The sequence below is a fragment of the Anolis carolinensis genome, unplaced genomic scaffold, assembly GCF_035594765.1.
Source record: "Anolis carolinensis isolate JA03-04 unplaced genomic scaffold, rAnoCar3.1.pri scaffold_7, whole genome shotgun sequence".
Taxonomy (NCBI): domain Eukaryota; kingdom Metazoa; phylum Chordata; class Lepidosauria; order Squamata; family Dactyloidae; genus Anolis; species Anolis carolinensis.
In genome coordinates, this window is record NW_026943818.1 from 21,983,962 (window position 1) to 21,996,040 (window position 12,079).

Consider the following 12,079-nt stretch of genomic DNA (forward strand, 5'->3'; position numbering starts at 1 on the left):
TGCACCATATAAATATTGTAGACACAAGGTGACTGATAAAGTGCTGCAAATTCTGGAAGCGCAAATTGGGATGGGAATAGACCCTGTGTCTATATCGAGTTGACAAAGGTAAAAGGTGCAAAAGGTACTCGAGTATATACGGTAAACACACATTAAAACAGAATTAAAACACAAACAGTATTAAAAACCAACAGCTGAAACCCTTAAAACCAATTCATAGCTAAATAAAATAAATAAATGGAGCTGAACCTCAACAGAAGCCTATATAATGGAAGCACAGAGTAACTTGGGAAGAGTTACATTTTTAGATAATATTCCCAGAGACTATTACCCCAAAAAAAGTTACTTTTTCCCAAGCTCTGGAGGAGCAATGGAAGCCATTTTAACTCTGAGTCTGAACCTAAGTAAGTCTCTAGGAGAAACCAGCATCTCAAATCAAACTGCAATTATTGTGATCTCAAAGAGGGATCTGAAGCCTTACCTGCAGGGAGATGGTGGGCATGGCAAAGGCGTTCCGGTAGATCCAGTCAGCTTCCTCTTCCAACTCATCGTCTTCGGCGTTCTTCACAGGGATCATGCGCAACTGGAAGAAGGAAAGGTCAAGAGAGGAACTGATGCATTCCACAAAAACTCCGGAGGTTTGAAGGCCCAACCATTCGGAAAGGGTCTGTGTCTCACCTGGAACCTCTCAGGCATGTCAGTCACCCGGATCTCGTTGTCCTGGTCGGTCAGGTGGCTGCTCTCCAGCTCACTGGGTTCGTACAACTCAAAGATGCTGCGCCGGCTGACACGCTTCTTGGCAGTCTTTTTAGGCCGGGCCCGGATCTCGCCCTCGGCCTCTTCCGGCTCGTAGTCGTACTCGTCTTCCATCTCCTCGTCATACTCGTTGTACTTCTCAAACTCGTCGTAGTCGAAGTCAACGCCAAAGATATCTTGAGCCTCTTGCAGGGCCCTGGAGAAGACAGTTTCAGGACAAAGAAAGAAGCATGGGTTGAGGACAGGCTCTCTTTGTGGCTCTTTCATCCTTCTCTCCCTCACCCTAATACACATGTCACCTTTCTTTCCCTGTGACATCACAGAGGGCCACTTCACCTAGCAACAGCTGTTCCATTTGGAAAAGGTCGCTTCAAACTTGGCCCAAGGAGAGTAACAAGTGACTCAGACTTACGCATCCGTGTAGCCGGGCAGTTTCTTCCTCCATTTTGGCTTTTTCAGGGGCTGCCCATCGTCATCCACAATAAAATCATCAATGTCTAGAAAACAGAGAGAATAATAATAATAATAATAATACTTTATTTTTATACCCCGCCTCCATCTCCCCGAAGGGACTCAGCGCGGCTTACATGGGGCCAAGCCCGAATAAAACAGCAAACATACAATAACATTAGAAAATACAAAAAAAGTCAATTAACATTCTAAACATAATACTACTACTACTAATAATAATAATAATAATAATAATAAACATATACTGTACTTCCAAGGCATCTCATAGCAAACCTCTAGTTACTGATCAGAAAGACAGACACAACATTTTGCCTCATCCTTAATATAATATTCCAGTAGGGTTTTTAAAAGAATTCACCTTCAGCAAGATAAGCTATTTTGTTCCTACTTCAGATGAGCTTCTAAAACCTGGCAACTGAATCCTTCAAGGGGAAAAATAGGAAACTGGGATCCCTCCCATTTACTGTTTCATCTCCACAAAACATACCAGACTCATCTTCATCCTCCTCCTCATCTTCATCTGGGGCCACGACGGGGCCTTCTGCAGCTTCAGCCCCCTCCTCGCCTTCTCCATCCTGGAAGATCTCTTCGGCAATCGCCTCCTTTTCATGCTCCTCCTTCCCCAGATCCTCCTCTTCGTCGTCCTCGTCGTCTGACATCTTCCGTACCCGCCGGAACTTTTGCTGCCGAGAGACGCATATTGATTTATCAGAGATACTGAAATACTGTATATACTCAAGTATAAGCCTAGTTTTTCAGCCCTTTTTTAGGACTGAAAAAAAAAACCTCCTCGGCTTATACTCGGGTGATGGTCCTGGTGGGCTTATATTCAGGTCGGTTCATACTCAAGTATATATGGTAATTTATATAATATTGATAATAATATTATAATACAATATTATACTACTAATAACACAATATAATAATATTAATTATATATTATATATTAAATGTAATATTACTAATAATATTACCATATAATGATATGATATGACCATATAATGATATACTACAATATAGTAATTTAATGCTTATATTGTGCTATGCTAACAATATATTGTATGTTCATTTGTTTTGTAAGCCGCTCTGAGTCCCCTTTGGGGTGAGAAGATCGGGATATAAATGTAGTAAATATATAAATAATAAATTTATTATTGTGCTATGCTAACAATATATTGTATGTTCATTTGATTTGTAAGCCGCTCTGAGTCCCGTTTGGGGTGAGAAGATCGGGATATAAATGTAGTAAATATATAAATAATAAATTTATTATTGTGCTATGCTAACAATATATTGTATGTTCATTTGATTTGTAAGTCGCTCTGAGTCCCCTTTGGGGTGAGAAGATCGGGATATAAATGTAGTAAATATATAAATAATAAATTTATTATTGTGCTATGCTAACAATATATTGTATGTTCATTTGATTTGTAAGCCGCTCTGAGTCCCCTTTGGGGTGAGAAGATCGGGATATAAATGTAGTAAATATATAAATAATAAATTTATTATTTTTCTCTATTATTATTATTGGCCCTAACTCTCCTGGGCTTCAGGAAAAACGTTAAGACATGGCTTTGTGTGCAAGCATTTAATGAATAAGCAATGTATTGACATGGTCTGAACTTAGGTTTATGTGCAATGGTTCCTTGGAAAAGTGGTTTTAAGTAACTATATGTTTTAGCTGACTAATGTATTTTATGTGTTGTATTTTATGAACAGTTGTTAATGGGCTTAAATGTGTTGCTGTTTTATTGATCTGTTTGGCATTGAATTTTGCCAGTTGTTGTAAGCTGCCCCGAGTCCCCTTGGATGAGAAGCGCGGGGTAGAAATGTTGTAAATAAATAAATAAATAAATATTGTTACATTTATTATTTTACTCTATTATTGTTGTTACTTTTACATTTATTTTACTCTATTTTATTATTATTAATACATTTATTATTTTACTGCATTTATTATTATTACATTTATTTTTCATTCTATTATTATTAAAAGGATACATAAGGACATTTACATTGAAGAAGATGAAAATAATGATTTAATCAGAGTTGAACAGTCATATCTTAAATTACAGTTTGATGTAATGATTCAAAGACATTTAAACTACTGATGCCTCAATTAATGTAATTTTATTGGTATCTCGGCTTATACTGAAGTCAATGTTTTTTGTGGTAAAATTAGGTGCCTCGGCTTATATTCGGGTCAGCTAATACTCGAGTATATACGGTGATAATAACAATAATAATAATACTTTATTTGTATTCTGCCCGATCTCCCTGAGGGGACTCAGGGCGGTTTCCATCATACACAAACACAAAGGCAAACATTCAATGCCTAGAAGCAACAAGGTCTTTTTTCCAGTTCCTTGGCCTGAACTATTGAGATGCCAGCTTCCAAACAGAAGCATTGGACAGATTTACTGCCTCTTTTTGCATCTACACATAAATTCAGGGCCACTGGAACCTCATCAACCTCCTCATCCTCCAAATCAGTCATTTCTACTTCATAGGATTCTGTCTGAAAGAGATTTTCTCTAGCATTTCAGACCATTGTTTCCAATATAAAAGGTCGACTCAATGAAATGAAATTTAAGATTGAGGTTCTGTCTTCAAGATTAAGAAAACGCAACTTACTCGTTTAACTTTGACGCCCAAGTTCTCCTCGATGAGGTCAAAGTCATCGTCCTCGAGGCGATCGTCAAAATCTATGGAGAGGTGCAAAGTCAGGACACTGAGGTGGGAAAAGGGGAAGAGAAAGGACCCAACAGTATGAGGGGGGCTTCCGTGAATGGTGACCCACTGTCCTCCAGCACTTACTGCGCTTCCGCTTTTTACGCCCCACGTCGTCATCCGAGTCCCCCGAGTCACTGCCCTCTTCCTCCTCCTCCTCCTCTTCATCGTCATCATCGTTAATGAAGCCCTTCAAGTTCCCTTGTTCATCCTGGTCATCCAGATTCTCCTCTTCCTCCTCCTCTGAAAGGTGAAAAATGGATAGAAAGACAGTGAGATCGAAGGAGAAGGCAAGGATGTAGTGGAATTACTATCTGAGTGGGATTCTGGGGGTGACAGTTCAAAAAGGTCGCTATAACCTAATAATAATAATAATAAACTCCTCAAAACACAACAGACAAAAAACCAGTACAAGAAAACTGCACTACAAACTAGAGCTGAGAGCTGGCACAACAAAACACTGCAAGGAAAGTTCCTTGACAAAATTGAAGGAAAAGCTGATAAGGAGAAGACCTGACTCTGGCTCACGAATGGGACCCTGAAGAAGGAGACAGAAGGCCTGATCCTTGCAGCCCAGGAGCAAGCCATCAGGACAAAGGCAATTAAGGCCAAGATCGAAAAATCAGCTGATGACCCAAAATGCAGACTGTGCAAGGAAACCGACAAAACCATTGATCATATCCTCAGCTGCTGTAAGAAAATAGCACAGACTGACTCCAAACAGAGGCACAACCATGTGGCCCAAATGATTCATTGGAACTTATGCCTCAAGTACCACCTCCCAGCAGTGGGATCACAAACCAGCAAAGGTTGTGGAAAATGAACACGCAAAGATACTGTGGGACTTTTGAATCCAGACTGACAAAGTTCTGGAACACAACACACCAGACATCACAGTTGTGGAAAAGAACAAGGTTTGGATAATTGATGTTGCCATTCCAGGTGACAGTCGCATTGATGAAAAACAACAGGAAAAACTCAGCCGCTATCAGGACCTCAAGATTGAACTTCAAAGACTCTGGCAGAAACCAGTGCAGGTGGTCCCGGTGGTGATGGGCACATTGGGTGCCGTGCCAAAAGATCTCAGCCGGCATTTGGAAACAATAGACATTGACAAAATTACGATCTGCCAACTGCAAAAGGCCACCCTGCTGGGATCTGCACGCATCATCCGAAAATACATCACAGTCCTAGACACTTGGGAAGTGTTCGACTTGTGGTTTTGTGAAACGAAATCCAGCATATCTATCTTGTTTGCTGTGTCATACAATGTCGTTGTATCAATAATAATAAATTTATTTTTGTATGCCATCTCCATCTCCCCAGCTGGGGACTCGAGGCGGCTCACATTGGGAACAAGCCCAATATAATTACATAAAATCATAAAATAACAATGTAGACATCAGACAACACAATTTAAAAACAATTTAAGTAAGTCATAGTTAAATTCGAAATACCCTGTTTCCCCTAAAATAAGACATCCCCTGAAAATAAGACCTAGTAGATGTTTTGCTGAATTGCTAAATATAAGGCCTCCCCCAAAAGTAAGACCTAGCAAAGTCTTGTTTGGAATCATGCCTGACAAACAGAACACCAAAGCATGCAGGATCGGTAAATGTATGTACCATAGATTGATGTGCATGGAATAATGGCAGTAACAAGAAATTCTTGATAGGATTTCACAGTTAATAATAATAATATAATAACTTTATTTTTGTATGCCGCCTCCATCTCCCCGAGGGACTCGGGAGTGGCTTACATGGGGACAAGCCCAATCAACATCATAAATATCATAAAATAAACAGTTTAAAAACATATACATCATAGTTAAAAACAGAGTAATCAAACTGGAGTTTAAATTAAAAAACATAAAATATAAAAATAATTTTAATCAATTGTCTGGTTATGCTGGTTTGTGATGACAACTACTTTACAGTATATAATAAATGTTCATTTTTTTGTTCAACAATAAATGTGAATTCTTCATGGAAAAATAAGACATCCCCTGAAAATAAGACCTAGCACATCTTCAGGAGCAAAAATTAATATAAGACACTGTCTTATTTTCGGGGAAACATGGTAGTTAAAATGATGAACAATCATCCAGGCATTAAAGGTACAATATAGGATAACATCTGTGTGATAATCAAAACTGATTGTCTATTACAAATAGGACATACATCAAATAGAACAGGTAGGGAAGATAAATCTGAACGGGAATCAAACTAAAAAGTAAGCAGAGCAAGTTTCAGTGTCGATATGGACACAGTTATATTGGACTTGTCTACTCAAAAGCACAACAGAACAGCCATGTTTTTAACTGCTTTGTTTTTATGCTATGGAAATTCTAATATGCAGCATTTACGGGGGAAGGGACCAAGGTAAAATCTTGTATATGCCTTCAATTTATGTTTTTTTTCCATAAGGTTTTAATAAAGAAGGAGGAGATGGTTTTGTGAGTTCCTTGCTCTGAAATACAGCATATTGTGTCTGCTATTCCTTGGTGGACTGATGTGACTTTTTTGTGTATTTTGAACTCATTTTAATACAAACCACAGACTCCATAATACTGTTTCCATTCAATCATCTTTCTAAACTGTTTAAACTGCATTTTGGTTTCATCTCCAAGCTGCCTTGGGGAGAAGGACGGGAAACAAATACAGTTACATAAACGCAATGAGAAAGCTGCTCAAACTCACCGTCTTCATCCTCCACAAACTTCTTGGTCGGCCTGGCCACAACTTCCCCATCTTCCCCATATTCTTCCTCAGATTCTTCAGCTTCGCTTTCCACAAAGTCAGACATAGCTGCGGATTATTGAGTCAAACTTCTTGGAAAGGCAGAGGAGGGTAAAGCCAAAATAGATGGGAGGGAAGATCTCTTCTTATAAGTTTACAGCCGCCTTGGAGGGAAAAAGACAGGAAACAGAAAGGAAATAAAGCAAGCAAGGAAGGAGGAAGTTAGCTGTATTGTGTCCCAACCTGGGAAAATAGTGGAGTATCAATAAATACTATAATTACAACAATAACAGTAACAAAATGTTGTCGAAAGATTTCATGGCCGGAACCACTGGGTTGCTGTGAGTTTTCCAGGCTGTATAGACATATTCCAGAAGCATTCTCACCCACGTTTATGGGATTCCCTCAGGCAGGATGCAGCCAGACTTTGAAGGTGCAAGGCTATTTAATGCTAATCCAAGGTGACCAATTGCACCATTCACATTTGTAAATGTGAAACTCACAAATGCGGAGGTCCGACAGTCAAGAGGAATCTGCAACTGCTGATTATACTGTTCTTTTCTTTTGCAAAATGCCTCCCAGGACTACATTTCCCATAATCCTGACCAACAGCCATGCTAGGGAAAAGTAGGCCAAAATATCAGGAAAGTGCCTATCCGAATCCCAAGAGGAAAGTCATAATCAATAAATAGATCACATGAATCTAGTTCTGGCAAAACTGGTTCTAGAAAACAGAGAGTCTGGCATGCCAATATATAAAGTCTAGGGGAAAGGAGAGAGAATCAAGTTTCAAGGCATTACTATTATTATTACAGACAGTCCCCAAGTTACGAATGAGATAGGTTCTATAGGTTTGCTCTAAAGTTGAATGTGTATGTAATTTGGAACAGGTATATTTTTAAAGTGTAACTCCAGCCATGTATGTATACATATACCCGTATATACTCGAGTATAAGCCGACCTGAATATAAGCCGAGGCACCTAATTTTACCACAAAAACTGGGAAAACTTATTGACTTGAGTATAAGATGAGGGTGGGAACTGCAGTAGCTATGTGTCAAATTCAAAAATAAAAATAGATATTAATAAAATTGCCTTATTTGAGGCATCAGTAGGTTAAATGTTTTTGAATATTTATATAAAACTGCAATTTAAGATAATAATTAGCCTTTAATAAGATAAGACTGTCCAACTCTGAATACCTATATACTCAAATATAAGCCGAGGGGAGCTTTTTCAGCTCTAAAAAAAGGGCTGAAAAACTAGGCTTATACTCGAGTATATACAGTATATATATTTGGCTGGAGTTGCACTTTAAAAATGTATCTGTTCCAAATTGCATACATAGACACCCAAGTTCTCATCGATGAGGTCAAAATCATCATTGTTCAATGAGGTCGAAGCCATCAATAAATAAATATGCATGATTTGGGTGGCATAGGGAAAGGTTAACATGCCTGTACTGATTTTTTTGCTGTCTGAGCCCCTGTTCAGCTTTCTGTCCCTATGATCACTAGATTTTGGAAAAAAAATGGCTTGTTGTAGAAACAATAATTGGTGATAAACCTTCAGTGGAAATACCTTTTTCCCATAACTCTCGCAAGAGTGAATTTCCCTTCCTAGGAGGACTGCCTGTATTATGATTCCCCGCATTCTCTCAGGGTCCAGACTCTGCCTTATGACAATTTGTGATTCATTTTATTTCTCTGTAAATAATGTTAGCAACTGCTTTACTCATGAACGATGGGCCTTGTTCACAAAGAGACTGGCCTTGTAGGTCAAGGAAAATGCCAAGCAAAAGCAGCAATGCACAAAGGCATACAAAGACAGTTGGAAAACTATAATTCAAGAGCCTGACTCCGCAGAAGGAGGAGCTCTTTCAATGCTGCATTAAGCATCTTGAGAGATTGCAGGGAGGAAGGAAGAAGCCAATCCAGATTGGAAAATAAGGCAGCCATCTCAGACTGGGCGAAGCCGTTGGTCTAGTTCAACCCTTACTAACCTGTTTCTCTTTGATTCCATGACAGGGCTTTAATAGTGACAGTAACAACAAAAACAACAACGTATTTTTATTACCTGCCTCTCCTTACAACTTGAGGCTGCATTCAAAACAATCAAAATGCACTGCCCAGAACATGTGCCATAAAATTCAAACATTTAAACACATTGTCAAAAATACAGATGTTAAAATACATCATGAAAGGATTAAAATATAATGAAAAAACATATATTAAAATACAAATAAAGTCTAAATTTAATAGATATTATTGTTGGCAACTCTTTAGATAATACAGTATTCTCTCACTTATCACTGGGCTTATATTCCAGGACTACCGGCAATAAGTGAAAATCCGCGAAGTAGGGATACTATATCTTTTTTAATATTTATACATTATTTTAGTAGTTATACACTATTTGTTGATGACCAAAACATCTAGGGACCCACAGGTTGAGAACCACTTTCATAGAGGGAGATGTGTTCCGACACGTAGATTGGGCTGGGGCCGTTTAGGGCTTTATAGGCCAAAGTCAGCACTCTGAATTTATTTAGACATTGGGGTTGTTGTGTTTTCCAGGCTGTATGGCCATGTTCCAGAAGCATTCCCTCCTGGCATTTTGGCCACATCTATGGCAGGCATCCTCAGAGACTGCGAACCGCACAACCTCTGAGGATGCCTGCCACGGATGTGGGTGAAACGTCAGGAAAGAATGCTTCCGGAATATGGCCATACAGCCCAGAAAACACACAAAAACTCTATGATTCCGGCCACGAAAGCCTATGACAACATATTAACCATCTCTACGGGGAGAAATTATTTAGACATTCTCATGGCTAATATACATATTTCATCATGATTTGTTTCTATATTCTTATTGTCACTTATTTACATATTATTGTGAGGGTTTATTTACATAGCATGGCTAGTAAGGTAAACGTAAAGGTTTCACCTGACGTTAAGTACAGTCATGTCCGACTCTGGGGGTTGGTGCTCATCTGCATTTCTAAGCTGAAGAGCTGGTGTTGTCCGTAGACATCTCCAAGGTCATGTGGCCACTGGCATGACTGTATGGAGCGCCATTACCCTCCCGCCAGAGCGGTACCTACTGATCTACTCACATTTGCATGTTTTCGAACTGCTAGGTGGGCAGAAGCTGGAGCTAACAGCGGGTGCTCACTCTGCTCCCCGGATTCGAACCTGCAACCTTTCAGTCTGCAAGTTCAGCAGCTCAGCGCTTTAACACACTGTGCCACCAGAGGCTCATAGCATGGCTGTTATGGTTTATACATACAGTAGAGTCTCGCTTATCCAAGGTTCTGGATTATACGGGGCATGTTTGTAGTCAATATTTTCAATATATCGTGATATTTTGGTGCTAAATTTGTAAATACAGTAATTACAACATAACATTACTGCATACTGAACTACTTTTTCTGTCAATTTTGTTGTATAACATGTTTTGGTGCTTAATTTGTAAAATCATAACCTAACATGCCCATCTGTAATTTATAAGTGTTTTTTACGAATGTCTGATGTAATTTAATAACTTTTTAACTGATTCACAATGTATTGTACAATTTTATATATGTGTTTTATTGTAAGCCGCCCTGAGTCCCCTATTGGGTGAGAAGGGCGGGATATAAATATTGTAATAAATAAATAAATGATTTGATGTTTGATAGCCTTTCCCGAATCCCTCATTATCCAAGATATTCACTTATCCAAGGTTCTGCCTGCCCGTTTAGCTTGGATAAGTGAGACTCTACTGTATATTATTGTGAAGGGTAATTTACCTATGATTAATATGGTTTATTTAAGATATTACTGTGGAGGCTTATTTCCTTATTATGGCTGATTTAAACATTCTTGTTATGGTTTATATACTTATTACTGTTGTGGGAGTTGAAGTCCAAAATACCCAGAGAAGGCCTAAGTTTGATCGAGCCTGGCTTATGGACATACAGTAGAGTCTCACTTATCCAACACTCGCTTATCCAACGTTCTGGATTATCCAACATATATTTGTAGTCAATGTTTTCAATACATCATGATATTTTGGTGCTAAATTTGTACATACAGTAATTACTACATAGCATTACTGCGTATTGAACTACTTTTTCTGTCAAATTTGTTGTATAGCATGATGTTTTTGGTGCTTAATTTGTAAAATCATAACCTAATTTGATGTTTAATAGGCTCCTCCTTAATCTCTCCTTGTTATCCAACGTATTTGCTTATCCAACATTCTGCCGGCCCGTTTATGTTGGATAATTGAGACTCTACTGTATTGTAATAAATATATAATTTGATGTTTGATAGCCTTTCCTTAATCCCTCCTTATTATCCAAGATATTCGCTTATCCTTCTGCCTGCCCGTTTAGCTTGGATAAGTGAGACTCTACTGTATGTTATTGTGAAGGGTAATTTACCAATTATTAATATGGTTTATTTAAGATATTACTGTAGAGGCTTATTTCCTTATTATGGCTGATTTAAACATTCTGGTTACGGTTTATATATGTATGACTGTTGTGGGAGTTAAAGTCCAAAATACCCGGAGAAGGCCTAAGTTTGATCGAGCCTGGCTTATGGACATACAGTAGAGTCTCACTTATCCAACATTCGCTTATCCAACATTCTGGATTATCCAACGTATTTTTGTAGTCAAATGTTTTCAACACATCGTGATATTTTGGTGCTAAATTACTGCATATTGAACTACTTTTTCTGTCAAATTTGTTGTATAACATGATGATTTGGTGCTTAATTTGTAAAATCATAACCTATTTTGTTGTTTAATAGGCTTTATTTTAATCTCTCCTTATTATCCAATATATTCGCTTATCCCATGTTCTGCCGGCCCGTTTATGTTGGATAAGTGAGACTCTGCTGTATTGTTGTCACTGTGTCCTGTGGAGCCTCCCCTTCGCCTCTCGTTCTCCTCACGATCTTATAAACCCGCGAGGCTCATTTCTGCGACCCGAAAAGGGCGAGTGAGGGAGGAGAGGCCTCCGTCTGCGGCCTAGATGTCCCCCCAAGGCCTAAATTTGAGTAGGAAAAGGCGAAGCCCACCCGCTGCTCCAATGCGCCCTTCCCCGGTCCCGCCCTCGCGTCCCCTCACCTTTCCCCGCTCGGGAGCCGAGGAAAGGAAGGAAGGAGCCCGGGGAGCGGAGTCCCTTCCCCGCCGCGGCGGCTCTCTCTGAGGTAAAATGGAGGCCAAGCTGTGGGCGAAGGAGCAAGAGAAGAGCGGCTTCCGGTTCCTGGCCACGCCCACTTCCGGCATCCCCCTCACTGTGGCGAAGTGAATGTACGCATGCGCGCTTGGCCTGCACCATAGCCATCAAGGCTCCTTTCTTGAAGAAATGGCTCCGCCCTATTTTCCCC

General features: G+C 39.4%; 1 protein-coding gene across 1 annotated transcript in view; it reads right to left on the reverse strand.

Annotated features, from left to right (window-relative positions):
• The window catches only part of supt6h (SPT6 homolog, histone chaperone and transcription elongation factor), a 65,603-nt gene extending 53,631 nt beyond the window's left edge, over positions 1 to 11,972 (reverse strand). The window contains exons 1-8 of the mRNA XM_062959011.1: positions 11,817 to 11,972; positions 6,657 to 6,859; positions 4,045 to 4,200; positions 3,862 to 3,932; positions 1,715 to 1,910; positions 1,169 to 1,253; positions 679 to 952; positions 482 to 583 (exon numbers count right to left, since the gene is read on the reverse strand). Of these exons, the coding sequence (XP_062815081.1) occupies positions 482 to 583; positions 679 to 952; positions 1,169 to 1,253; positions 1,715 to 1,910; positions 3,862 to 3,932; positions 4,045 to 4,200; positions 6,657 to 6,762 (990 nt within the window). The 5' untranslated portion in view covers positions 6,763 to 6,859; positions 11,817 to 11,972. The remainder of the gene's footprint in view (positions 1 to 481; positions 584 to 678; positions 953 to 1,168; positions 1,254 to 1,714; positions 1,911 to 3,861; positions 3,933 to 4,044; positions 4,201 to 6,656; positions 6,860 to 11,816) is intronic.
• Positions 11,973 to 12,079: the final 107 nt, after the last annotated feature.